The following is a 27,141-nucleotide window of genomic DNA, read 5'->3' on the forward strand; positions in this document are numbered from 1 at the left end:
GTTTTATAACAGTTATGTCACTTTGGCTAAAGTGGTATAATCAGCAACAACAATAGCATCAAATACAACCTAAAAAATGACAAACTGAGGTTACTATTAATTTGCCACCTTTAACTGTATGAACTAGATTAGTGGTTATGTTAAAAAATCTAAAACAAACCAGAAAATTGTGTGCAGTAAATAAGCCTTCCATATGCCAATTTTACCCTCATTGGAGAAAATTTAGAAGGAGTTGGAAAAGAGAGAAATAGAAGAAAATGAAAAGGTTAGAAGCAAGCCGGAGGGGCTGGGGATTTAGCTCAGCAGCATAAGCACCTGCCTTACAAGCAGGCGGTCGTGAGTTCGATCCCTGGTACCGATAAAAATGAAAAAGACAAAAAAAAAAAAAAAAAAAAAAGACAGTAGAAGCAAGCCGGAGGGCAAAGGAGGATCATGCAAACTATGGGAAACTGTGCAGAAGACAGGAGGAAAAGATAAGGAATTTTTTAAAAAAAAGTACAACCACAAAACTAAAACCAAATAAACAAAACCAAAGAAAGAGAAAGGAAAATAAGAAAGGAAGAAAAAAATGTTTAAGATGTATCTCTGCTGGCACTGGTAAACAACGTGGGGAGATAGGATCCAGATCCATGTTGGTTAATGCCAGCAAGCCAGCACTGTACAGCAGTAGCTGTACAGTGGAATAGTGAGTAATCCCAACGAGCTTGCACCTTTATTTCTTTTGAAGTTTAGGCTGGTTTCTGGCTGTGAGGCTAGAACCAGACCATTCAATTTGCAGCAGTCCAGCCAGCCTTCTATGGGCTTGAATGCTGCTGGGGGCCGCTAGGTGGAGCCAGCAGTTGTTAATGAGTTCAGACTCATCCCTCTCCAAGATGGCTCCCAGCCAATCACCCTCTCTCAAAGGAAGGCTGATCTGGTACCACTTAGCACCAACTACTGCTGTCTTCTGTATCCACTGCTCTGTTCCACTTGTGCATCTCTCTGTGGAGTCCTCTGTTGCCAGTATCCCCTGTGTTTGAACTGCTCCTTGCACACCTGAGGTCCCAGCTCAGGGAAATGGTACTGCCGACTGTCTCCTTTGTTGAAGTTTCTGTTTGTAAGTTTCTCTCTTGGTCTCTTTGTGGGTTTCAGATCCTCCTGGGTCTAGTGGATCTATTTTCTTTCTTTTCTTTCTTATGTTACAGTATCTGTGTCTGGACACCGAAGTCTTTGAGAGGCTCTTTTTTCTGCTGCTTATCACTCTGCCATCTTCCCAGAAGTTCTTTTTACTTTTATTTTCATTTTCATTTTTTTGAGACAGGTATTGCTTCTTTCTGCCTTAGCTTTCCTAGTAACCTACAAGTGTGTTGCAAGTGTGCGTTAGCATGCCTGGTTGAGTCTTAAGATTGTTTTTCCTTTTTTTGAGACAGGGTCTCCTTATATATTTCAGGCTGGCCTTGAACTCACTATGTAACTCCAAGCTGGCCTTGAATGCCCAGCAGTCCTCCTGCCTCAGCTTCCCAAGTGCTGGGATTGCAGGCATTATCACACCATCCCAATTGATTTTGAGATTTTTTTTTTTTTCCAGTAGGGATTGAACTCAAGGTCTTGTGCTTGTGCTCTACCACTGAGCTAAATCTCCAGCCCTAAATCTGAGATGTTTGCTGTTTTTGGTTTTTTGAGCCATGGTCTTGCTATGAAGCGCAGGGTGGTCTTGGACTCACTGTGTAGCTCAGACTGGGCTTGAATTTGTGGTGATCCTCTTGCCTCTGTCTCCTGGGTACGAGATTACAGGAGTGATTATATGACTTCTAATGACAACTTTGCCATTATAAAAACTCATGAGCCCTTTGGGTAAGTCATTTTTATTTGTGAACTGGAATTAACAGCCTGAGTAGATCTGGCATTTTCTGGATTTCTGCTGCTTTTAGGCATGTCAGCTTTTACAGCTGAAAGCCTTGTTTTTTAGGCTGGGTTACTAGAATTAGAATGGAATATCTGTTTGTGGGAAGGACTGTGATCTTTGCATTCCTCATAAGAGTTTTTTGTGACTTGGCTGAGTTGCCGTCTTGAAACTTTGATTTTTACCACCTTTGGACTTCCCATGTCACTTTTTTTTTTTTTTTTTTTTTTTTTCTTTTTGGAGACAGGGTTTCACTATGTAGTTCAGGCTGACTTTAACTCACTGTGTAACCCAGGCTGACTTCAAACTCGCTGCAATCCTCCTGCCTCAATCTCTAGTTCTGAGATTATAGCCGTAAACCACTGTGCCCATCTTTTTTTTCCCCCTTCTGAGACAGGGTCTCACTATGTTGTGCAGACTGACCTTGAACTCACTGTGTAGCTCAGGCTGCACTTAAGACTCACAGCAGTCTTCCTTCAGCCTGAGTACTGGAGTTACAGATGTGCCACTATACCTGGCTCTTCTTGTCTTTTGAGACAGGTCTCACCATGTAGTACAGGCTGGCCTTGAACTATGTAGTCTTTTTTTTTTTTTTTGCCTTTTTCCTTTTTATCGGTACCAGGGATTAAACTCATGACTGCCTGCTTACAAGGCAGGCACTTACGTCGCTGAGCTAAATCCCCAGCCCCGAACTATGTAGTCTTAAGCCCACAGCCAGTGATCCTCTTGCCTCAGCCTCCTGAGCATTTAGGAAAGTCATTCAAAAATATTTTTTGCCCCTAATATGATTTGATTTTAACCTAGTTCATTAGTTTTCTGGCCCCAGATCTGTGGGCCTGGAAAAATAGCATGTAATTCAATTGAGTTGGAGAATTTAGGTGACTTGGGGCAAAAGAGAGAACTGTATGGATTCTGTATCCTGGGTTCAAGGTGTTCAAGATGGTAGAGGTCTAGGTACTAAGTATGGTCATGTGTTGCTTAACAATGTGGTACATTCTGAGAAACATGTTGCTGAACAATTTCATCATTGCATAAACATCTGAGTATATCAAGACAAACCAAGACAGCTCTGACATCATTGGGTGATATCTTTTGGGATTACCACCACATAGGAAGTTTGTTGTTGACTAAAGCATCATTTTGTGGTACGTGACTATTTGAGGTGTGAAGATCTAATAACTTAGTTGGCCAGAACAAGCCACTGTTTGCATAGCAGCTAGTGGTGCTTGTATTTCTGTCTTCAGGTGAAGAATATTGAGGAGCACCGGCAGCGCAGTCTGGACTCTGTGCAGGAGCTGATGGAGAGTGGGCAGGCAGTGGGAGGCATGGTTACCACCACCACAGGTCAGCTGTCCCCTTTCTCCTCACAATATGGAACAGATGTGCACCCCAGAGGGGCCTCATTTACTTAACTATTCTTTGTGCTTTTTATTTTTTTAAAGTAGTGTTGGGGATCAAACCCAGGACTTTGTACTTGCTCAGCATTCTAATCTATTCTTAACATAAATATTATACTGGAGTAGGACCATTCTGTGCAAAGCTGGGTTGAAAGCACTATTTTTTGAGTTCTCCAGGCATCACACTATACCTGGGAAGCTCTCATTACACCTTCATTGAGAATGTCTTTTTGTTATCTTTCCCATTTCTTCTCAGATTGGAACCAGCCAGCTGAGGCCCAGCAAGCCCAGCAAGTTCAGCGAATCATTTCACGTTGTAGTTGCCGAATGTATTATATTAGTTACAGCCATGATATTGATCCTGAACTTGCGACTCAGATTAAGCCACCTGAGGTTCATGAGAACCAAGAAAAGGAAGATCTCCTAAAGAAGCAAGAAGGTATTCAGCTTGAATGGCTTCTAGGACATGGTTAGGGGACTTTGTAAAAGGAATTATTTCCTTAAGTGGTTTTGAGGCGAGAGTTACTAGAAGTCCTGTTTTGCACTGAAACTTCAGTGTGGTTTACATTTTCTAAATTTTGCTGTAAGAGAGCAGTTTATACTTGTGGAGGAAAGTGGGAATAATGGGTATTGGGTATGGTTCTGAAACAAGCAAATCCATGAAGATGTCTTACCTCCTTTCTATGGGATTGACTAACAAGAGTAGTTCCAAATGTGGGTTAAGAGATAGAGTACATACTTATAAGAAACTTGAGCCACTTACTTAGATACGGATAATTACTAGGGGCTGTTGATACCTTTACTCTCATCCACCATGAACTGGAAATTTCGACCAACCCAGCTCAGTATGCCATGATCCTGGACATTGTCAACAACCTGTTGCTCCATGTAGAGCCTAAACGGAAGGTGAGGATGGGCCCTGGTAGAATACAGAGAATGCTAGATAGCTTTATAGACACCACTCCCCTCTGCCCCCGCCACTTTGTGCTTTATTTAGACCTCAGTAAGAAAAATCATGTTCACACTGCAAAAGGGCATTGTGATTAATATATTGCACTTGAAAGGTCTGCTTTTCCCTGAGATGCAGAATCTTTTTGCTGGATCCCTACATTTATGCATGTAGTCACCTAAATGCTCTTCAGAGCAGTAACTGCACTCTTTACATCCTCCCCAGCCTGGGGGCCTGACTGATTTAAACCTACATTGTTCTGTCTTTTGTACTGACCAGCCCCTCATTCTTGCTAATAGTGACAGATAAAGTTTTGTCTTTTTGGTTTTTGGTTTTTGTTTTCATTCTTTTTGGTGGGGGTGGGAGTGGGGGTGGGGAGGTGCGGGTGTGTGTGTGTGTGTGTGTGTGTGTGTGTGTGTGTGCTGGGAGATCAAACTCCTGACCTCACACTTGCCAGGCAGGTGCTTAAGCCACTAAGCTAAATCCCCAACCTCAATAAAGTTTAATTTTATAGAAGCCCACTTCTCCACTTTTTTTTTTTTTTCCCCAGTACTGTGGATTGAACCCAAGGCTTTTCCACTCAGCTACGTACCCAGCCCTTTTTTATTTTTTGGAGATAGTATCTTGCTAAGTTGTCCAGGTTGGACTTAAATTTGTGATCATGTAGCTTCCCAGAATGCTAGGATTACAGGTGTGCATCATCATTCCCAGTTCGTTCCTTGCTTCATTTCATATTACTACAACATTCGTCCCAGCCTGGGCTACTAAGTGAGCTCAAGGGCAGCCTGAACCAGCAAGACCCTGTCTCAAAAGCAAACAAAAGATTTGTCTATTTAACAAATTTATTCATGGAGTTGTTGATGGAACTCAGTGATAAAGCATATGCTTAGCAGCTTGCTAAGCATGGGCTCGATCCTCAGTACCATAAAAAACAAAACATTAAAAATTGTATTTATTTCCCTCTCTTTTCCTTTAGGAGCATAGTGAGAAGAAGCAACGAGTTAGATTCCAGCTTGAGATTTCTAGCAACCCTGAAGAGCAGCGCAGTAGCATATTGCATCTTCAGGAGGCTGTGCGGCAGCATGTGGCCCAAATACGGCACCTGGAAAAGCAGATGTATTCTATCATGAAGGTAGTCACTCCAGGGAATCTGACAGGGAAGTTCCTCTGATGGGGATTTCCTTTTAATTTCTTTTCCTGGTTCTCTAGTCTTTACAGGATGACAGCAAGAATGAAAACCTGCTTGACCTGAACCAAAAGCTTCAGTTGCAGCTAAACCAGGAGAAAGCCAATCTACAGTTAGAAAGTGAAGAGCTCAATATCCTCATCAGGTGCCCCAGTGATCCTTTTCCACTCTTTTCCGTTGCCCCAGCCAGAGTTGTTTCTCTTACTCTGAGTCCTCAGTGGAGTACTTTCTGGGAAAAGGTCTGCTGCAAGAAAAGTGGGTAGTTGGGAAAAATTGCTCATGGCCTTGTCCATCTAAACTTACAATATCTAGAGGCTGATCAGGAAGGAGCAAAAATATAGATACAAAAACGGGTTTTTAGAAGAGGCTACTTTATCAAGAAGCTATAGAGTTGAAACATGAAATTTGGACAGAGTTAGACAGTAAATTGAGTGAAAAACATATGAGGCCTGTCTCATTCAGAAGAGGGTCATCCCTAGATTTGCCATCTTCATCACTCTACAATATCTCATCCCACTCCCAGTTTCTATGCTGTGTCCCTTATTGACTTTGGCTGTCCTGTCAACTGATAGGTGTTTTAAGGATTTCCAGCTGCAGCGAGCCAACAAGATGGAGCTGCGAAAGCAGCAAGAAGATGTGAGTGTAGTCCGTCGCACTGAATTTTACTTTGCTCAGGCTCGGTGGCGCCTGACAGAGGAAGATGGACAACTGGGAATTGCTGAACTGGAACTGCAAAGGTTTCTTTATAGCAAGGTATCTAAGATAGACAGTTGCACAAAAACAGTTATATTGGGGTGTTAACCTATCATATCAGGAATCCAACTCATAGCAAGAAAAAAAGGACTAATTATTACATAATCATTGTCTTAACACACATTCTTGTCACTGGGAGACAATATATAACATCCATGACTTAAAAGAGCAGAGGTTTGTTTTGGCTTGTGTTTTAGAAGTTTCTGTCCATGTTTAGCAGACTCAAATATAGAAACCTTAAGGCAGAAGGGTCTAGGAGTAGGCTGCTCATCTTGTGGTGGCCTGGAAGCAGAGAACAAAGGACAAAGTGGGAGGAGAGATACACCCAGGTCATAGCCCCACTGACTTCTTGCCCCTACCCCTTGTCCCTTCTTGCCCCTACCCATCTCTAAACTGTAAACTATAGTATCCCCAAAATTCGGTCACCATCCAAGAGCCCAGCCTATGAGTACATGAGACTCCTGGGACATCTATATATCAACCGTAATAATTATTAATGATGGTCGTGAGTAGAAACATTAGAACTCAGGGCCGAGGATTTAGCGTAGTGGTGTAAATAACCTGCCTGGCAAGGGCAAAGTCAACCCTCAGTACAAAGAAAAAAAAACTTGTAAAGTTTTTTTTTATATATCTCAGCAGTGTGTGCATCAGAAATATGTCATTGCTCTAGAAACCTTAGAACTCCTCTAGATAATCATAATATTAAATAATATAGATATAAGTGAGTTTGATCAAATGTTTCTTGCATTAAGATTATTCTTAGGCCTGGTGTGGTGGTGTATACCTGTAATCCCAGCACGTGGGAGGCAGAGGCTCAAGGTTTGTTGCAAGTTCAAGACCAGCCTGGGCTACAAAGTGAGCTCAAGGCTAGCCTGAACTGCATAGCATGACCCAGTCTCAAGAAGATTAAAAAAAAAAATTCCTAGAAGTAATTCCCATAGGGAAGTAATTTTTCCAAATCCACCTTAGAGCCATTTTAACACTGACAGCTTTCCTGCAGTTACCCACTGATAATGGAAAGAGGACATTATTTGTTTCTTTTTGACAAGCTATGTATGTTTAGAAATGAGTGAGACTATTTTAATGTCTTTTTTTTTTTTTCTTTTTTTTTTTTAATTTTATTTAAGGAGAAAAGAAAAAAAAGCAGGGAAAGGGTACAAGTTATACAGATTTACAGAAAAAAAAATGAACAGTAGGAAATCACTAGTTTATGGATTACATATTGTCATCTTAGAAATAATTGTTCAAGTCACAAAATTAAAGGTTGTAAAGTGGACATTCCATCAATGATACTGCAAACAGTTCTGTTCATTGATCCAATAAAACTCTGTGATATCATTTTCTATCTTATACATTTAAATATACAGGCAGTTATATAGTTTGGAGCACTTTCTTTTCCTCTCTTTTGTATAATGACTATTACACATTTTGGGTTTCATTGCTCCCACGGTTCTTATTACTTTTTTGGAAGAGAGTAAAACCAAATGTGACATAACAGAACAGAATCGGTCAAGTTAAAAGGGTGGACATAATAGATAATGTAAAAACATAATACAAGGTGATCAACAATGGTTACCATAATGCCTCCCGCTATCTCTAATAGAATTGCCTATATCGTTGGTTATAATACAATTGAACAAAACAGTAAAGAATAAAACCGACAAAACCAAAACATTGGAGACATTGTAGGTCTTCAAAAGTATATAAAAGTCAACAAGAATGGGCGTCATAATGAATCTCATTATCTTCACAACTGATGCCTAAACTTTCGAACCTGATACTATCCAGCAAAACAGAATAGGGGAACATCAGTTAAAAACCAGATGGTGAGAGTAATACAGGGCTTTAAATCAAGGTAATGAAAAGTCAAAGTGGGTTACTATAATATATCCTGCTATTTTTTTTTCCTTTAATTAAAAGGATAAAGATAAAAAAGTAAATAATGGAGTGGAGATTGAGATAAAAGAGGGCATAACAGCGAAACAGCGCAGATCAAAACATAACCATTTAAGCAGAATAGTGTTTCACCACCAGAAAATCCTAACCTAAAAGTAGTTACCATATTGTCTCTTTCTTTGAAATCCTTGAGTACAACTTCGTATACTGTAGCATTAAGTATATCAAAACAATGTAAAACCATTCAAGAGAATGACAGCATTACAGAGTATTTAGAATCGACTAACAGAAAATGAACAATGGTTTCTGTATAATCTCCTTGTCTTTAAAAGGTTTTTGCTTATACTATCGTACATAATAAAATCCAATAAGATACAGCCTATTTAGACCATTGGAGATAGAAGGACAAAAGCTAGATGAGACTCCAAAACAAGATGATACTAAATCAGTATTACCTATTAAGATGTCATTTTCTCCAAAATAGCTGTTCCTATCATCCAATCTTCTCTGCCTCATTTCTGTTGAGCTCTTTTTCTGTCAGTAGCTGTCAGTTTGTCTTCTTCATTTTGTTCTCTTCCATTCGTTGTGGCCTCTCTGCCATTATTTCTGGACTCTTTGTATTTTTCTTTTTTTAGAATATCCTGCAATACTCTCTGTAGAGTTGAACTGGTGGTTGCAAATTCCCCCAGTTCCTCTTTATCCTGGAAGCACCTTGTTTTTCCATCAATTTCCAGGGACAGTTGTGCAGGATATCTCAATCTTGGCTGGAGATTATTATCTTTCAAAGCTTGAATTATTTCCCCCCACGCTCTTCGTGATTTGATGGTTTGTGCAGAGAAATCTGCTGTAATTCTGATGGGTACTCCCTTGTAAGTGGTCTGTTTCTTGTCTCTGACAGCTTTTAATATTCTGTTCTTGTATTGAATTTCTGGAATTTTTATTATTATATGCCTGGGTGTTGCTCTGTTTGGGTTGTAGGTAGCTGGGGTCCTGTATGCCTCATACATCTGAGTATCTTTACCTTTTGCTAAATTAGGAAAATTCTCCTGGATTATTTCTGTGAGTAGCTTTTGTAGTTCACTTGTTTGTGTCCCTACTTCTTCTTTTATGTTCTTAATCCTTAAGTTATGGATCCTCTTATCATCTTCTTGTCTTTGTATTATTGCTGTTTGTTTCTTTGTTATTTTTAAGAAGTTTTTCATTTCATTCTCCCATATTACAAGTCTGCCCTTCAGTTCAGATAGTCTGTCCTTAGTTTCTTTCAAGCTGTTATGCCAGTCTTCGATAGACTTCTTAGTATCTTGGTAGTCCCTTTGAACCTGCTTCACGTATTCTATGCTTTCTCTGTTTTCTCCATCAAACAATTCTCCCCTTTTTTTCTGTTCTTCCATTCCACCACCTGTTTTTTCTTGGGTGGTACTTAGCATTTCTCTAACTATTCTGCATACTTCTAGCTTCAGGTCGTTGATAACTTCATTCCTGAATTGGTCTATGAGGCTCTCTATATGGCGCCTTATGTGTATTGGTGCGGTGTCTGCTATTGCCTGTTTCTCAGAATTGGGGGCTGAGGAGCCTTTCTTGTTGCTGCCTCTTCCCATGCTGCCTCTTCTTCTCTGTTCCTTATATATGCAAGCTTATATAAGAGGCCCAGCTTCTCTCCCAGTCAGCCACAGCCTGATCGAATTGCGCCAGTTAGGTGTTCCCACTCACCGCTGCACACCAGGGAGTTACGGATCAGGCAGCCTACGCGTCTCCCCTCCCAGCAACCGTCAGGCTCTGGGATCTGGGTTGGGACAGCCTACCAGGTCCGCCGGCAGCGTCACGCAGGCCAGGCAGTTTTCACTAATCCCGCCCGAGAGGGGGATGTGTGGCTGGAGTTGCCACCGCGCCCTGCTCCCACAGGACTGCTCGGGCTCAGAAAGTCCTCTGCTGGAGTCAAACTGTGGTAGAGTGTCAGTTTCTCTCACCTCACCACAAGTCAGTGCATGCCTCCCTGCCGTTCGCAGATTGCCATTCTCAGAGCTTCTGTGCGTCTCTCTCCTTGCCAGGCCACTGCAGAGGCAGCCAGCCGCCGCGCGGCAGGAAACCCAAATCGCGGCTTACAATGGCGTGGGGTCGAGCCTCCACACCGAGGCTTTTCTGTTCCTGTTTTAGCACCAGGAATGCATTCCAAGTTGGTTTCTCTTAGTCCAGTTCGTTCCTGAGTCAGCAGAGCATATCTCCACCTGCTTATGTCTCCTTAGTCTGCACCATTCCTGGCTTCTGAGCCGAGTCTTTCAGAGAGCCTCCGGTAGTTGCTGTTATCTGTCCGCCATGTTCTCCCGGAAGTCCTATTTTAATGTCTTAACTAGAATTACTACTAGCATTTAGTAGTACCTATGAGAAACACTAGGATACAGAGTATGTTGATTATATGAGATTAAAAGAGAAGTAAGAAGTTGTTATTAGTATATAGTGAACTAGAAAACAGGATATGTTAACAGTTCTCTGACAGGCTTCTGAAAAGATTTACTATAGTAGATAGGTGGAGCAAAATCTGTTTTTACAGGTGAATAAGTCTGATGATACAGCAGAACATCTTTTGGAGCTGGGCTGGTTCACTATGAACAATCTCCTCCCCAATGCTGTCTATAAGGCAAGTCTTTCCCTACCCCCTTTTTTGTTTTTGTTTGTTTTTGCTTTTCAGGTTGCTGGGGATTGAATCTAGGTCATTGTATGTACTGGATGAGTACTCTAGTACTAAGCTGCACTCCTAACCCTATAAAGCAAGTCTTATTTTCTCATTCCTATGCTTCTTAGCACACAGCATTTAAAATGGCCCTTCCATATAAGCGTACTACAGAAAATGTGATCTTAGATGGAAGCTTGCCCATCTTAACCAAGATTGTTGCTTTTCCTTTTATTCTTCAGAGATTTCTGGGTTGATTTTATGGTAAGAACATTTGGTCGGCTCTTGTTCACTCTGTCCTATAGGTAGTCCTTCGACCTCAAAGCTCCTGCCAGTCTGGGCGACAGCTAGCCCTTCGCCTCTTCAGCAAAGTCCGGCCCCCTGTTGGAGGCATCTCTGTTAAGGAACACTTTGAAGTTAGTAAATAATCCCTTGGGAACCCAGGAACAAAGGGCAGCCCAAAGCTAGCTTATGTGTAAATGTGAAATAGGAGTAGAAACTGAGGCATAGTGTCTGAACATAATTGGTTCTACAACCTTTTTTCCACATTTAGGTAAATGTGGTGCCTCTTACCATCCAGCTGACACACCAGTTCTTCCATAGAATGATGGGTTTTTTTTTCCCTGGCCGAAGTGTGGAAGATGATGAAGTTGGTGATGAAGAGGATAAATCCAAACTGGTGACTACTGGTGAGAACTTTTCTGAGAGGATACCAGAAGATGAGGTGGAAGCCCCAGAGACAACCAAAGCTTCAGAAAGAGGGGTAACGGTGCTTCTGCTTTTTCACAGGAATTCCAGTGGTGAAGCCTCGGCAGCTGATTACAACAGATGATACAGTACCGCTGGGCCCAGGGAAGGGTGTAGCGCAGGGCTTGACTCGGAGTTCTGCAGTCAGAAGGTCATTTCGCAAATCACCTGAGGTATTACAAATGTTGCTGATAACAAAAATGGAAGAAGATTAAGGTTGGGCCTGTGTAGGATTTTAGTTTTCTCTGAGTCTACTTTAGGGTTGAAAGGAGGGGGGCACTAAGCTGCATTTTGTTGAGTGGGTGTAGGGGCTCATACTACTTTTATGCCTTCCAGCACCCTGTGGATGATATTGACAAGATGAAAGAAAGAGCTGCCATGAACAACTCCTTTATCTACATAAAGATTCCACAGGTTCCACTGTGTGTCAGCTATAAGGTTTGCATTTCCCCAGCATCTTCTAGAACAGGGTAGGAAGGGAACCAGATAAGATCAGCAAAGGTTGTAACCAGGCAGTCAGGCTTCTTGTAAAGCTGTGTTATGCACTCTACTGTTGTGCTCTCTGGAGGAGTGAGCCACTACTGGATTGCGTTAAGGGGAATTCAGTATAGGTTGCTGTTGCAAGACTTTACATTTGGGTACTGGTTTAGATTCAAAATAGCAGTTAATGTATTTTTTCCCTCTTCTCTCCCCTCCCTCTCCTCTTACAGGGTGAAAAGAACAGTGTGGACTGGGGTGACCTTAATTTGGTGCTGCCATGTTTGGAGTATCACAATAACACATGGACATGGCTGGACTTTGCTATGGCTGTCAAAAGAGACAGTCGCAAAGCCCTGGTTGCCCAGGTATCCCACCAGGGCTCATGGCTGTTTGGTTAGCAAGGGCTGGCTATTTACTAACATTTCATATACATTAACTACCACTAATTTTAGGGAACTAATAAGGGATGCTACCACCCCAGGCTTAGAACAGGTTACAATTAGACTGTAAGCTTCTTGAAAGCAGAGACCATTTCATAATTTGAATTGCCCCATTGTACCTTGCATGTAAGTTTAATAAATCTTTGTTGACTTGGCTTACTTTTACATATTCTGCCTGTCCCACTAATACTTACATTTCCTTTTATTCTTCTCCATCCTGTCAGGTAATCAAAGAAAAGCTAAGGCTAAAGCCTGCAGCAGGGTCTGAAGTCCGGGGAAAGCTAGAAACTAAATCAGACCTCAGCATGCAACAGCAGGAAGAGGAGGAGAAAGCTCGGCTCCTCATCGGTTTAAGTGTGGGGGACAAGAACCCTGGCAAGAAGTCCATCTTCGGCAGGCGCAAGTGATCTGGCTGCAGTGCAGGATCTGACTCTGGATCAGGCCCCTGGGACTTGTGGAGTGGGAGGGGCTTCCCTTTATTCAACAGGATTTGTGGGAGTTTGAGCCCACAGGTAATGAGTGAGGTGTTGCCGTTTAGCATCTGGCCTATTCCCAGTGAAGCATGGTGGATCACAATGCTGAGTTCCATTTTGTGCTTATCAGGCCCAGGGCCAGAGAGGCAATGAGAGCAAGACCCAGGGAATGGGCCCAGGGGCTGGGATCCTGTTGCTTTTGGGTCGGCTGAAAGGGTGGGAGAATAATTCTGATCAAGTGTGATAAATTTTTATAAATAGACATATATATAACATATACATATATATATATATATTTCTAAGTGTAACTGTTCTTTCTTTGTGCCAGGAAGCTGAGGGGAGGGAACGATCCTCTGTCCCTCATTCCACTGCCTTGTATGAAAGTTTATTGTTCTGGGGGACCAGCTTTTTCCCAGTCTGTATGCCCACTTGGGAGAATGGCAATAGGAAACAGGGATGGCCATGGGCTCCCTACTCTTTCCCCCTAAGATGTGCCCTGGACAATGGAAAAAAAAAGATTTAAAGAAAAAAATATTTTAAATGATACTGCTTTTTTTTTTTTTTTTAACTTGAGTACATGCATTCAACCTGTGTTCTTCCCAGTCCTATGAACTCCACATACCCTGTAACTGCAACTCTTAACTCTTGAGAGGATCATCTTTCCTTGTCTTACAACTGTATCACACATACTGTGCAGCCCTAGTAAGACATTGGCCCAAAGCTGATGGATCTGTGCACATTGGAAGAGGTGGGGCTTATGTATAATACAGCATCGAGGAGAGGAATCACTTATGTAACTAGGACAGCAGATTTAGTGGAAGGACAGCAGAGGCAGAGAGGCTCAGGATGGGAGGAGTGGGCTGTCGGCAAGGGCAACAAACCCAAGTGGCTGCCTCTCATAAGGTAGGCTATGGGGCTGTAGCGGCTGTTGAGGGAAAGTGAAGGAAGCATGAACCTGGGGCTTAGGAAGTAACTGGCTAGGAGCCAGCTATCAGTGATGGGGGGGCAGAGGGCATATAATTTGAAACCATTGCAACACTATTCAGAGGTTGTATCTTGGTGCATTATGGGGAAAGTGTCTTAATTGCTTTCCTAGAGGATTTGGATTATGTCCAGGAAATCCAGGTCTCATCGTAAAACAAGGTTAGTGGGAAGCAAAGCTAGTGGGAATGAGGCCTGGTACTCAAAAATGTACCTTCAGTGACAGACCTGCGAGGAGGGAGTATCTATTAAGATGGATATAAGCAACAGTACTTCAGGGCTAGGTTTAGAGTGGTTCCCTTGCTTCTCAGGGTGGCAACATCCAGGTCCCCTGGGTCCGAGGCTGGAAGAGCCTCTGGTCAGGTGTGGGGACCATGAGGTCAGGTCTGGAAGAATTCTGGGAACTACAGGGGCATCAGTGCCTGCATCAGGAGACATTAGAGAAGCCTCTGTCTGAATGGCCTGTACCTCAGTTCATCGACCTCTTTCTGCCAGAATTTCCCATAAGGCCCATTAGGGGGCAGCAGCAGCTGAAGGTAAGTTAATGGAATCCCTGGGAGGGCTGTGTCTTTGGGAGAAACCTAGGAACAACCAGTCTTAATTGCTCTGTTCTCCATTTTTCAATACAGATTTTAGGCCTAGTGGCCAAAGGATCTTTTGGAACTGTCCTGAAGGTGCTAGATTGTGCCCAGAAAGCTGTATTTGCAGTGAAGGTAGGAGTCTAGGTGCTCATCTATATTACTCTCTAGTTCCTGATTCCAAGAGAACTGAGAGGTTAGGAGGAATAAATAGTAGCACTGTTCTCCTCTGAGTCATTGCTCCTCTTATTTTATAGGTGGTATCCAAAATAAAAGTCCTACAGAAAGACACACTGAGGCAGTGCAAAGAGGAAGTTAGCATCCAGGTATGCAGAGTTCTGGGAAGGATGATGGGAAAAATTAGAAAAGTTGCTATTATCAGCAGTTATCCCAGGTACTCTCAGGGAAATCTCTCCAACACATACCCTAATGTATTAGTAGTAAGCTGATATCATGACTTCAGGGCAGACAGTAGCAATTATTAAGTTCCTCTGAACCCAAGAGTTGAAGCACCAGCTCCATTTCTTCACATCTAGGTAAAACCTAATTTTTTTTTACTGCCTTTATTCTCAGTGATGCTGTTCTAACTTGTTTTCTTTGTCCCTAGCGACAGATCAACCATCCTTTTGTACACAGCTTGGGAGACACCTGGCAGGGAAAACGGCACCTCTTTATTAGTAAGTGACTGGCCTTTCTCCTCTTCTGCAAGGGTCCACTGACCATTCTCTTGACCTGAGATTACATATGTTTGAGCTTATTCTGCCTTTGTTGTGTTCCTCTTCTCATAGCAGTGCACCATCTCAAAGGGAGAGGGAATAGGAAGGGGCATCATTTTGGGTATGAGGCGTATAATGCCTTGACCTCAAACATTGTAGTCCCCATACATTGTCTATATTTGTGGTGTTTTGCAGTGTGTAGCTACTGTAGCACAGATCTGTACTCCCTATGGTCTGCTGTTGGCTGTTTTCCTGAGGTTTCTGTCCGTCTCTTTGCAGCGGAGCTGGTCCTTGTGCTGTGTAAGTTAAAGGGTAGTAAAGAAAATGGGAAGAATTAAGTCAGTGGGAAGATAGGAGAGAATTGGTAGCAACTCTGGAAGTCAAAGAATAGGGTTAGGGATGGGATAGTAGCTACCAAGGCAGCTAGAAAGGAGAGAAGAGCTTTAGTATGTTTCAGTGCTTTTTGCTGTCACCCACAGGTTATCTCCATGACTTGGGCATCATCCATCGAGATGTGAAGGTAAAGTGCTTGTTCCCTTAATTTGAGGAGGAGCAGCTTCAATAAGAATTCCAACAGGTCCAAAAGGCAGGCAGGAGCTGAGAACAGCTGATCTTAGGGACCCTGTGGGTTCAGTGAGGGCCCTCCAACTATAGATTTGAATGCTGAGTAGGGCACCTACTCAGCTGGGGATGGGGGGTGCTATACACAGTGAAAGACAGTTGAAGAGGAAGAAAATAACTTCTTACCTATAATCTTTCAGATGGAGAATGTTCTTGTGGATGAACGAGGTAAGTCTTTCCTTGCTTAGCACCAGAATGAGAGGTACCTCAGTTTGGGAATAAATCATGGCTGATAAAGATGAAATGGAGTGGTACTGTTGCCTTACCTTCTTTTATAGGCCATCTGAAACTGACAGACTTTGGTCTGTCCCGCTACTTGCCCCAGGGAACCCGAGCCTATACTATTTGTGGCACTCTTCAATACATGGGTGAGAGAGAAGCTAATACTGGTGGGTATACATTGGGTTGGAGGGTAGTCAAAGGATGTCAGTGACACGGATCTTTAAAATCTATAGCTCCTGAGGTCTTGAGTGGTGGCCCTTACAACCATACTGCTGATTGGTGGTCCCTGGGTGTCTTGCTTTTCTCTCTGGCAACTGGAAAGGTGAGAAAACGTTAGTGCTGTTAGGTAAAAAAGAGAGCTTTGTACTGTGGTGGGAAGGAAGACGTTAGGAAATCTCACCTTATTCTTACCCTCCTATCTATCTCAGTTCCCAGTGGCTGCAGAGAGCAATCATGTGGCCATGTTGGCAAGTGTGACACACTGTGACTCCAAGATCCCTGCTTCTCTTAAAAAGGAGTTCTCACTCCTACTTCAAGAGGTAAGGGCAAACACTGCTTTCCTTTTTGCCTGCCAAACTATTTCCCTTATCATTAAAGTGCTATTTCCCTGTTCCTCTGATTAATTTTTTGGAGGAGGATATTTGTGGGGTGCTCCAGGTTAACCACTTATTTGCCCTCTAACTAGTACTTTAGATTATATGACTGAGTTCTGGGTCTCTCCAGTACCCTCCCCATCCATGCTTTCTCAGAGAGTGGACCAGTGCTGCAAAATTAGTAAACTGGTAGCATCTTTATTTCCTTCTCCTTAAATTATTCTGTTTCTCCCTTTTTACAAATCCTTTTACTCTTTAGGCTCTTTTGTTTCTGCCTTCTTATTTCTATCCTTTTTGTTTATACTCTTGTCTATCTCAGTCTCTCATCCTTCATATTCTATTTCCCTTCAGCTCTTGTGCCAGAACCCTCTCCACCGACTACGTTACCTACATCATTTCCAGGTCCACCCTTTTTTTCGGGGTGTGGCCTTTGACCCAGAGCTCCTGCAGAAGCAGCCAGTGAACTTTGTCATGGAGACACAAGATACCCAACCCAGTCCATTGGAGGCCATTCCCTTCAAAGACTTTGACTGTGATCTGGAGCCCTTCCTTGTCCACTCTGTCCCTGCTGAGCTGGGATCCTGAGGATCCCCTTCATTAACTCAGTATGATCAGCTTAATTATCTAGTCATTCTGCTACTGGCAGCCACACCTGAGTCTAGCCCTTCCTGTCATACAACCCACCTCTCAGAATTCCGCATCTCAAACCAAGGTAGTGACCTTTGCCTTTGCTTCACTTCTCTGGTACTCTTAACCTCAAGCTGTCATCCAAAGGCTTTTGTCTCTCCTTGTTTTTCTGCCATGTTACCTCTCTTGGTTAGTAATGATACATCATGAGTCCTCAAGGTGCTATTCCTGTGTTTAAAAGTCTGGTCATAAGCAATATTATTTTTCAGAGGTCTCAAGCTGGGTGTGGTGGTGCATGTTTGTAATCTCAACACTCCATAGGCCGATGCAGGAGCATTGCCATGAATTTGAGGCCAGCCTGAGGTACATAGTGAGTTCAAAGCCAGCCTGAACTCTACAAAGTGAGACCCTGTCTCAAAAAATAAATACAGATAAAAAAAGAACCAGCTGGGTGTGGTGGCTCATGCCTGTAATCTCAGCACTCAGGAGGTTGAGGTAGGGGATTGATGCAAATTCGAGACCAGCCTAGGCTACAAAGTGAGCCTAAGGCCAGCCAGGACTGCATAGTGAGACCCTGTCTCAAAAAGACAAAAAACAAACAAAAAAAGAACCATGCGAGAGGTATCAAAAGCTGGCATTTTAACATTGAAAAATATGCACCCAGGACACACTAAAATAAACCTAAATTTTAAAAATCATAAAGTGAATCTAATAGTCTAGTATGAGGAAGAAAATAGAAACTGAAAATATCAGTGGATAAAATGACTTTTCTAGGGATACATGGAATAGCTATCTAAATCTTTACCAAAATGAAATCTCAGAACCCAAGAATTTTTAATTTTCTTTCTTTTTTTGGCAGTACCAGGGATCGAACTCAAGACCTTGTGCTTGCCATGCAGGTGGTTATGCCACTGAACTAAATCTCAGGCCCTAGAACACAAGAATTTTTAAGTTGATCATTTGTAGACAGCCCAGTATTTAGTTTTTTAAGTTGGGCAAATCAGATTGAGAGGCATGACTTTTAATCTTAAGATTTAAGATTAGAGTTGTGGGGCTGGGGATTTAGCTCAGTGGCATAAGCACCTGCCTTGCAAACAGGTGGTTGTGAGTTTGATTTCCGGTACCGATAAAAAAAGAAAAAAAAAAGTGTAAGTAAGATTAGAGTTGTGTTTTAAGAACATTTTCCATTCGTAAAGAAGATTGTCTGGACCATGAATTTATGCACAGTTCTTGCTTTTATGATTTTTCGTTCTTTTTAACATCTCAGAAGTTTCACTTTTGTTGTGTTTGGGGAAAAGGTATACTTTAATCTAGGCCACATTATTCTTAAGTTCAGATGGAAGAGAATGTAGAGAGTATCTTATATATATATGTTTATTATTATGTCTATAGATTAAGCCAGATTTTCCCTGTATAGAGCTGACATTTTACTGAGCTCTGCAGAATTAATTTTCCTTTTTTATGGTATTGGGAATCAAATTCAGGACCTCTCTGCCATTGAGCTATACTCTTGGTCCCAGGTTTTCTTGATAGCACTTTGGCAATCCCTGTGAATGTCAGTGAAACTTAGTACTTTTAAAAAGTTATTCATTAGAGCCAGGGATTTAGCTCAATGGCATAAACTCCTGCCTGGCAAGCACAAGGCCATGAATTCAATCCCCAATCTCTCTCTCTCTCTCTCTCTCTCTCTCTCTCTCTCTCTCTCACTCACACACACACACACCGGCCTTTGGCTGAGATCAAGTGTAAAAAGTTACTCATCATTACAGTTTATAGCGTTCAGTTCAGGATGCATGAGTGAAATTTTCTCTGAACCTGCTGTTTGGTTTTTACTTTGAAGACACTAAATATTCAAACCAGCTGTTTGGTTTTTAATTTAAAGACACCAAGTATTCAATTGATTGTATTTTTCTCCTTGTACTAATGCTATACCATTTGGAACCCAATTTGTGGCTCACTTTCAGCAAGTGTTTATATGTTTTATATGCCCATCATATTCTTGGTTCCATCTTAATTTTCTACCTTATTTTTCTTTTTTCTGTTATAAGCTTTTTTGGAATAAAAGTGGTTTGTAAATAAGAATGTATCCTTTGTTCTTTTATCTCATTTGTTTTTCTTTGTACATTTTTATAATTTTATTACATTTTTTAATGTAATAAAAATGCACATTAGATAAAACCCTGAATACTAAAAATAGGAATTAATGGTTTCCAAAATAGTACTTAAGAGCATTAGATTGGAATTTAGAAGATCTGATGCCTAGATCCACCATTAACTATCTCAGTATCTGTTTTGTTTGTGAGTGTGTGCTGGGATGGGATACTGGGGGTTGAGCCCAAAGCCTTCACACTAAGCTATGTTTCCAAGCTCCTTTTTAAAATTATGAGGCAGGTTCTCACTAAGGCATTAAGTTTTCTGGGCACAAACTGGTGGTGTTCCTCCCTCTGCTTTCTAGAATGCTTGGGATGACAGCCACGTATCACCCCTCCTAGGTTATACTACTTGTACTTAATTATAGGGAGTGAGTTTCAGATTTCTGTGATACCTTTTCTTTTTCTTTCCTCTGCAGTACTGGTAATTGAACCCTAGGGCTGTGCTCATGGTAGGCAATGAATGTACCCTTGAGTTACCTCCTGAGCCCTCTTTTTTTCTTTTTTTGGTACTAGGGATCAAACTCATGACCTTGTGCCTGTCAGGCACGCACTGATGCCACTGAGCTAAATCCCCAGTCCCTCCTCAGCCCTTTTTCAAATAAGATCTTTGCCACATTTCCCAGACTGACCTGGAATTTGTGATCTTCCTGCCTTAGCTTCCTATGTAGCTGGGATTATAGGTGTAGGCTGCTGTCCCCAGTTGTGATGCTTTTACAAAGGGCAGATATAGAAGATTTTGATACTGTGTGTCTGGCCCAGTGTTACTATTAGGTCCTCCAACACTGTGGCTCCTCTGGTCACAGTGGGTACAGTGGGTTAAGGTCCTTAGGGAATGCCTAATGTACTGGCAATAGGATCCCTTTTCTACATCATATTACACAGCTTAGAGACGAACTTCATGCATGTTGTTTGAATTATTTCTTCCCGGATAAGGACATTTTCAACACTTTTTAGTGTTGCACTTAAGCAGTGATTTTCAGGATGGAATGGAAGGCATGACAAAATCAAAGTTTCAGAAAGTAAAAATTTTTTTTTAAAAATTTTTTAAAAAAGGTAAAAATTTGAAAGTCTTACTTCCTCCCAGTTTTGATATCTCATCTATGGAAAGCATTTTCTTCCCACTCTTCATCTCAGTCAGAATCACTAACTTAAAATATTAATACCTTTATTTATTTATATGAAATTTACTTAAGAGAATTTTATTTTTTTGGTACCAAGTATCAAACTCATGACCTTGTGCTTACCAAGCAGGTGCTTATACTGTTGAGCTAAATCCCTGGCCCAAGAATTTTTAAATATATAATCTGAAATGATTTTTTTTTTTTGGGGTACCAGAACTTGAACTCAGGACCTTATGCTTACCAGATATGTACTTATGCCACTGAGCTATTATCCCTGGCATTTTGATTTTTCATTACCCAAGAGAAATTAACAATATCAGATACACCTGAAAACATGTATATTTTACCCCATTTTCCATATTTTGTGAATTTAAAATTACTGTTATTTTTTTTTGTGACACGAAGTACAGGCTGACACTCACTGTGTAGCCCAGGCTATGTAGCCCACCACTCCAAGGCATGTAACACCAATTTTATACACTTGTAGAAAAGTGTGTTTGGCCCGGTAGGTGCTGTAATGGTAGCACTCAGGAGGCTAAGGGAGGAGTGCTGTGAGTTTGAGGTCAGCTTGAGCTACATAGTTCAAGGATGGCCTGAACTATACAGCAAGACCCTAAAATAAAAAAAAATTTTTTTTTACTTGTTCAAGCCACCTGGTCTACAAGTTTACTGTGGTAACCCTTTCCAACTTAATATAACCCCTGTGAATCAGGAAGTATATTTACAAAAAGTCATGCTACTTTATCCCATGTAGGGTTAGGATTGGTTTTGCTTATATTTTGAGAACATGTTTCAGATTATCCTCTTTTGAGTTTTGCTGATACATTGAGTCCTGTTGATTAGCAATTGTCACACTGCCTCCTTTTTTCTGTATTCCATTATACATAGCAGTAGGCCTCATACTTAAAAAATACCATCATTCATTTATTTAGAGATAGGGTCTTGTTACATAGTTAAGGCTGTCCTTGAACTCAGCCCATGCTGGCCATGAGCACACGGCAATCCTGCTTCAGCCTCTCAAGTACTGGAATTACAGGTGTGTGCCACCACACCAGACTTAAAATACCATTTTGTTAGGAGTGGCTGAAGCTGGAAATTGATCCCATATGTGGAGCTGGAGCAAGGCTGTCAGGAGAATAAAGGGCATCTGGAGTAAGCCATATGAAAAAGCTGTTCCAGTCCCCAAACATCAGACCCTTAGGTTGTCCTGGGGGACAGACTGTTAGGCAATGGTGTGTTATATGACTTAATTGCAATTGCTAGAATTCTAAATAAACACACTGCTTTGGTTGAGCAGTTCTTTTCCTCCCATCTGGAGAGAGGGCTGTACCTGATCCTCAGCTTTTGTCTCTTTATCTGTTCCCATCCTCTTGCTGTTCTTCCCTACTCTGGGAAACATCTAGAGCTGCAACCAGATGCAACACCATCTTTTAAGTTTGCCCAAAACTGGTAGATACTTCTGGTTGCTGATTTGGGTTATATGATTGGATTTCTACAGAAGAAATCTCTGGCTGGAGAGAGGACTGAGCAGTGTAGACCTCGCTGCCTGCCTGAAAAGGACATTTTGCACATCTTGTTGACTGAAAGAGGTGGCTCTTACACCTCACCCCTAGCTTTTGCCTAAGACTTGCAAAGCACTAGGACCATTGGAGATACAAGGTTGACCCTTGTCTGGTCTTTGCCACCACTCTTGCTGTAATTGGCCCTTTCCGATTTGGCTACAACATTGGGGTCATCAAAGCTACTGAGATGATCATAATAAAAGTTTCTCAGTAGCACCTGGTCACAGAAGTTAGATGATCCTCCCAGCAAGGGACTGTTTACAACCCTGTGGTCCTTGACTGAGGCCATTTTCTCAGGGCAGAATGCTTAGCTCCTTTTCCATTGGACTGTTTGTCAACCACTTTGGCAGGTGCAAATCTGTGCTCACGGTCAACCTGGTTGTGGCCAGTGGCTATCTTACAGCTTCCTGCAAGGCAGGAACTTCCTCCAAGTTCTTGGAGATGCTGATCCTGGGCCACTTGATCACAGGCATCTTGGGTGGGCTCTCCATGGGGTTTGTGCCCATGTACATCGAAGAGGTGTCTCCCACTACCCTGTGGGGTGTCTTTGGCATCCTCAACCAGCTGGGTTCATCACTGGAATTCTGGTGGCTCAGATCTTTGGCCTGAAGTTCATCTTGGGGATTGAAGAATACTGACCTCAGATCTTTGGCCTGAAGTTCATCTTGGGGATTGAAGAGTACTGACCTGTGCTACTGGGTTTCACCATCATTCCAACCATCTTACAAAGTGTAGTGCTTTCTTTTTGCACCAGAAGTCTTAGATTCTTGCTCATAAACAGAAAGGTAGAGGAACATGTTATGAAGATAGTTCTCTAGTGACTTTGGGGCTCCTAGGATGTGTCCCAGGACATCCAGGAGATAAGGAATGAGAGTATACCATACCATACCACCCTGAACGCACCCGATCTCATCTGATCTCAGAAGCTAAGCAGGGTCGGGCCTGGTTAGTATTTGGATGGGAGAGTATACAGATGAACCAGGAGAAGAAAGTCACTGTGCTGGAGCTCTTCAGATCCTGCAGCTACCAGCAGCCCATCATCATTGCTATTGTGCTGCACCTCTCCTAGCAGCTCTTGGGGATCAACACTTGAGTTCTGTTACTCAATGGGAATCTTCAAGAATGCAGGCCTCCAGGAACTATCTGCACCATCACTGGAGTGAGCATGGTTAATGTTTTCACTGCAGTTTCCATGTTTCTCCTGAAAGGGATTCTTCACAAAATGATTGGCCTCGGCAGCATAGCTTTTTGTTCCATTATCCTGATGATTTCTGTTACTGAAGAACAGGTACAGTTTCATGAGCTACATCTGCATCACAGGAATCTTCATGTAGATTGCCTTTGAGATCTCTTTGGGCCCCACCCCTTGGTTCATTGTGACCGAGCTTATCAGCCAGGGATCCTACCCAGCTGCCATGGCCATGGCTGGTTGTTCTAACTGGACCTTCAGCTTTTTGATTGGACTGCTCTTCCCCTTGGCTGCAGCCTCTTTAGGGTCTACATTTTTATCATCTTTGCACAGTTTTCCTTATTATCTTCTTGCTGTTCACCTTCAAAGTCCCTGAGACCTGAGGCAGCACCTTTGAGGACATCACACCGGCCTTCAAAGGATGAATCTGACACTTTCAGATCCAGGAAGAGCCTCACCCTGGAGTTGAAGTCTGCATCCTGAGAAAGAGCCAGTCAAATGGGGCTAGGTCACCTCTGCCAGGACCACAGACAGCAAGTACCACCTGGGGAGCCCTCACGCCACAAACCCAGAATTGACTGCTCTAGTGCTGCTCCCTGTGCCTGTCTCACCCTCACCAAGCCCATGGCTCAGCCAGTCCCCAGGCTTTTTGAGTACTTCGCTTCTTGGACCTTCTTCTGTAGGAGCCAGGTGACCACACTTCAGTCCAGGTCATGCAGCCTTTTCTACCCTAAGCAGTAGCTCTGCTGTGGCACAAGGGAGAGATCTAGGGACTCCTTGCCTCACAGTTCTCCAAGTCACTTGGAATGTATTATTTTATCTTATGGTTTTATTGCATAAGTGAAAATTTTACCAAACAGTGACAATGTAAGGAAATGGAGGCAAGGGAGAGGTGTTTAAAGAAAGGTTATAGGTGAGCAAGTTTGATGGCAGAGCAGTTAAAGTATGAGAAGGGAGAACTCATGATAAAAAGGTATGATGTGGTCCCCAAGGCAGGCATGTGGCTCCCAGTAATTTCCATGTCTCACAGAAGATCCCTTATACTTCATTTCAGTTAAGTCACATGTGTATATAGAAAAACTGGTTTCCACTGGAAGTTTGCTTTAAGATTATATATAGTAATACTTGAAATCTGGGGTTGTTAGTAGGATGGGCATTGTAATTAAAGGCAGTTGATAGGTTTTGATTTCAGATGGAGTCCCGAGACGGAACACTGTAGAAAGACATCTCTTCCTCGACAGTAGACTCACTTGTGTAGACCTCACACTGCATCTTCATGTGGGAGCCCTCCAGTGAGAATTGAAAATACTGGTGTTCAGCAGCACTTCGGTGTTTCTCTACTTTTAAGATATTTTCTCTCTTGATTTTGATTTTAACTGGTATCTGTAAAGAAGTTCAGAGGAGAATCCTCATGGGTAATTTGGAATTTGTAACAACAGCTCTAGGGAAGGATTTTTCCTGAACAATGACTTTGTGCTTTAAGTGTGCTGCCACTTGTAGGGTCAGGGCTTGCTAGTCTGTGTCTATTACCATGTCAGGTCACTCTTGTACCTTGTTACTGTGACATTCACTAGGTGCTCTCAGGGACCTGAATCCTCTGAAGGACATGTTTGAGACAGTAGCAGTGAATGAAGTAGTCCATAGCCCACTTGTTTCCTGTGTTGCTGTTGCCTCTTTTTGGGTAGAATGTATTAAAACCCTGCCCTGTGTATAGATGCAACACTGTCTGTGCTGGGTGGGCTCTGCACCCAGAACTTCTGATTCTGACTCATCTGCTGTCTTTCCCTGCATGAGGAGAGCCACCTCCCTGCATCCTGAAGCTGAGGTGGAGGGGAAAAAGAAGAGAGAGCGTGGGTTCAGCCAGGTGGCTCTGGGGAGCTGCAGGGAGAGGAGGTGGCAAACTTCCAAGGGAACAAGAAGCAAATGAAAATTTGCTTCTAATTGGAAGGGTTCAGACAGTTAGGTGGCAGCAGGGCTGCCTCGGGCCACTGCATCTGCAGGTGTCTCACCACCCCCAGCCCTCTTACCCCTCTCCCTCTCATGCTTACAGGTTATTCCGTTCCCTTTCCCTCCTTAGTGCTCACACATTTCAGACCTCTGAGCAGACAGCAGTGTTCCAGCCTTTGGTTCCCACCATTCTTGGTGGTCATCAAGCCTTGGGATAAACTGTAGCTAGGAAGTAAGGCTTGGTTGCAAAAGGTGACTTTCCTCAAGCTTCACCTCTTCTGCCTCAGCAGTCACTTGGCGGTAATGCAGGGTGGAGTTTCCATTTCTCGATGACCAGGTTCTAAAATATTTTCACATGGATTTTCTACTAGTAATGTTACTGTGGTTCTCTGTTTTGAAATAAAAGTTCTAAATGGAAAAAAAAGTCTCTGGGGGCTGGAGGTTTAGCTCAGCGGCATAAGCGCCTGCCTTGCAAGCAGGCAGTCGTGAATTCGATCCCTGGTACCGATAAAAAGGAAAAAGGCAAAAAAAAAAAAAAAAGTCTCTGATAAAAATTGTAACTTTCAAAGTAGTTGGATCGGGGCTGGGGATTTAGCTCAGCGGCATAAGTGCCTGCCTTGCAAGCAGGCAGTCGTGAGTTCGATCCCCGGTACCGATAAAAAGGAAAAAGACAAAAAAAAAACCCCAAATAGTTGGATCCTTATTTCATACCATACCCAAAATTAATTCTAGATAAAATTTACATATGATAATCAAAACATTAAAATTCTTAGAATATCTGGGACTAGGCCTTTAATCAGGTGATGGAGGAGACACCTAAATTAGGAAGGAAAATGAAAGCACTTGAAACCTTGATGAATAAATTGGTCAATACAGGTGAGAAATCTAGATGCTATGGCAACTACATCTTGACGACATAAAAACTATGTCTGGGCCAAGGATATGGCTCAGCGGCACAGTGCCTGTGTGGAAAGTACAAGGTCATAAGTTCAGTTGCTGGTACCCACCCAAAAACTTTATGTCCACACATACTATTATTCAAGTCAGTGGAAAAAAAACAGATTAAGCCAGGTGTGGTGGCATGTGCCTATAATACCCATACTCAGAAGGCTGAGGCAGGAGTATCTCTGCAAATTCAAGACCAGCCTCAATTAGAGTGAAATCCTGTCTCAAAGGAAAAAAAAAAAAAAAGTGATAGCAGCTAATGTCTATAACACAGAGGCTGTACAAATTAGAACTCTTTTTTTTTTTTTTTTAATCGGTACCAGGGATCGAACTCACGACTGCCTACTTCCAAGGCAGGCGCTTATGCCTCTGAGCTAAATCCCCAGCCCCACAAGTTAGAATTCTTTAAAAGGAATTTGAAGTGATAAATTAGACGTATAACAGTTGGTCTAGAAGGCTTTTTAGAAGACATTGAGTGCATAAAAAAATGCAGAAATGTAAGGAGGAATCCAATGTTTGTAAAGGACCCAGTGACCCCCACCTGTGGTGGGAGAGGAAAGAAAATGTGAGAGAAAAGACCTGGAAGAGAGGAAGAATGTAAGTGGAAAAAGGGAGGGAGGAAAACAATCTTCAAACCCAGACTCCCCAGCTTATGCATCAATTAATTTGGGGGAAAAATTGTGATGTATGTGTATGTAAATAAAGCTACCATGTGTGTTTTTATACTTGTTTGTAAATTATTTTCCAGTACCAGGGCTTGCACAGGCTAGGTAAATGCTGTACAGCCAACCCAACCCTTTTTAGAGATAAACCGTCTTGCAGAGTTGCCCATGCTGGCCTTGAAATTGTGATTCTCCTGTCTTTGCACATACTACTTATTTTTATAAATAAGTACATATAATTTGTATAGAGGAGGGTAGCCTGGATGGGAGTCTTTAAGAAAACAACAACAAAAGTTTAACTATGTAGCCCAGGCTAGGTTTGAGCTTGAAATCTTTTTGCCTGTCTTTTTTTT

General features: G+C 42.3%; 2 protein-coding genes and 1 pseudogene across 6 annotated transcripts in view; all 3 read left to right on the plus strand.

Annotated features, from left to right (window-relative positions):
- The window catches only part of Bltp2 (bridge-like lipid transfer protein family member 2), a 37,164-nt gene extending 23,747 nt beyond the window's left edge, over positions 1-13,417 (plus strand). For all 3 annotated transcript variants that reach the window (XM_013152119.3, XM_013152120.3, XM_063251172.1), the window contains 13 exons: positions 3,127-3,226; positions 3,536-3,718; positions 4,064-4,185; positions 5,205-5,360; positions 5,438-5,559; positions 5,987-6,167; positions 10,612-10,702; positions 11,041-11,147; positions 11,285-11,420; positions 11,521-11,651; positions 11,815-11,916; positions 12,189-12,323; positions 12,623-13,417. In XM_013152119.3, the coding sequence (XP_013007573.2) occupies positions 3,127-3,226; positions 3,536-3,718; positions 4,064-4,185; positions 5,205-5,360; positions 5,438-5,559; positions 5,987-6,167; positions 10,612-10,702; positions 11,041-11,147; positions 11,285-11,420; positions 11,521-11,651; positions 11,815-11,916; positions 12,189-12,323; positions 12,623-12,805 (1,749 nt within the window). In that variant the 3' untranslated portion in view covers positions 12,806-13,417. The remainder of the gene's footprint in view (positions 1-3,126; positions 3,227-3,535; positions 3,719-4,063; positions 4,186-5,204; positions 5,361-5,437; positions 5,560-5,986; positions 6,168-10,611; positions 10,703-11,040; positions 11,148-11,284; positions 11,421-11,520; positions 11,652-11,814; positions 11,917-12,188; positions 12,324-12,622) is intronic.
- A 231-nt stretch (positions 13,418-13,648) lies between these two features.
- Positions 13,649-26,851, plus strand: Rskr (ribosomal protein S6 kinase related). Of its 3 annotated transcripts, none has more exons than XM_063251177.1 (12): positions 13,649-13,774; positions 14,164-14,388; positions 14,482-14,565; positions 14,688-14,756; positions 15,038-15,107; positions 15,342-15,446; positions 15,626-15,666; positions 15,908-15,935; positions 16,046-16,135; positions 16,223-16,311; positions 16,418-16,528; positions 23,604-26,851. In XM_063251177.1, the coding sequence occupies exons 1-12, from the start codon at positions 13,718-13,720 to the stop codon at positions 23,715-23,717; spliced, it is 1,083 nt and encodes a 360-aa protein (XP_063107247.1). In that variant the 5' UTR covers positions 13,649-13,717; the 3' UTR covers positions 23,718-26,851. The 3 variants fall into 3 exon arrangements, with proteins under 3 accessions (XP_063107247.1, XP_003469611.1, XP_023420822.1); XM_003469563.5 differs by lacking the exon at positions 23,604-26,851 and adding an exon at positions 16,934-19,291; XM_023565054.2 differs by lacking the exons at positions 15,342-15,446; positions 23,604-26,851 and adding an exon at positions 16,934-19,291.
- LOC100726654 (solute carrier family 2, facilitated glucose transporter member 3-like) lies at positions 22,349-22,962 on the plus strand (annotated as a pseudogene).
- Positions 26,852-27,141: the final 290 nt, after the last annotated feature.

This window comes from Cavia porcellus, unplaced genomic scaffold, assembly GCF_034190915.1.
Source record: "Cavia porcellus strain 051 isolate PalLab524CR breed Dunkin Hartley unplaced genomic scaffold, mCavPor4.1 scaffold_6, whole genome shotgun sequence".
Classification (NCBI taxonomy): domain Eukaryota; kingdom Metazoa; phylum Chordata; class Mammalia; order Rodentia; family Caviidae; genus Cavia; species Cavia porcellus.

What these genes read in the sequence shown, in the direction of transcription:
- Rskr (XM_003469563.5), top strand. Translation starts at nt 13,718, where the DNA reads ATGGGAGGAGTGGGCTGTCGGCAAGGGCAACAAACCCAAGTGGCTGCC. An exon ending in AAGTGGCTGCCTCTCATAAG is followed by an intron (nt 13,775 to 14,163) that starts GTAGGCTATGGG and finishes CTTGCTTCTCAG; the next exon opens with GGTGGCAACATCCAGGTCCC. An exon ending in TCTCTCTGGCAACTGGAAAG is followed by an intron (nt 16,312 to 16,417) that starts GTGAGAAAACGT and finishes TATCTATCTCAG; the next exon opens with TTCCCAGTGGCTGCAGAGAG.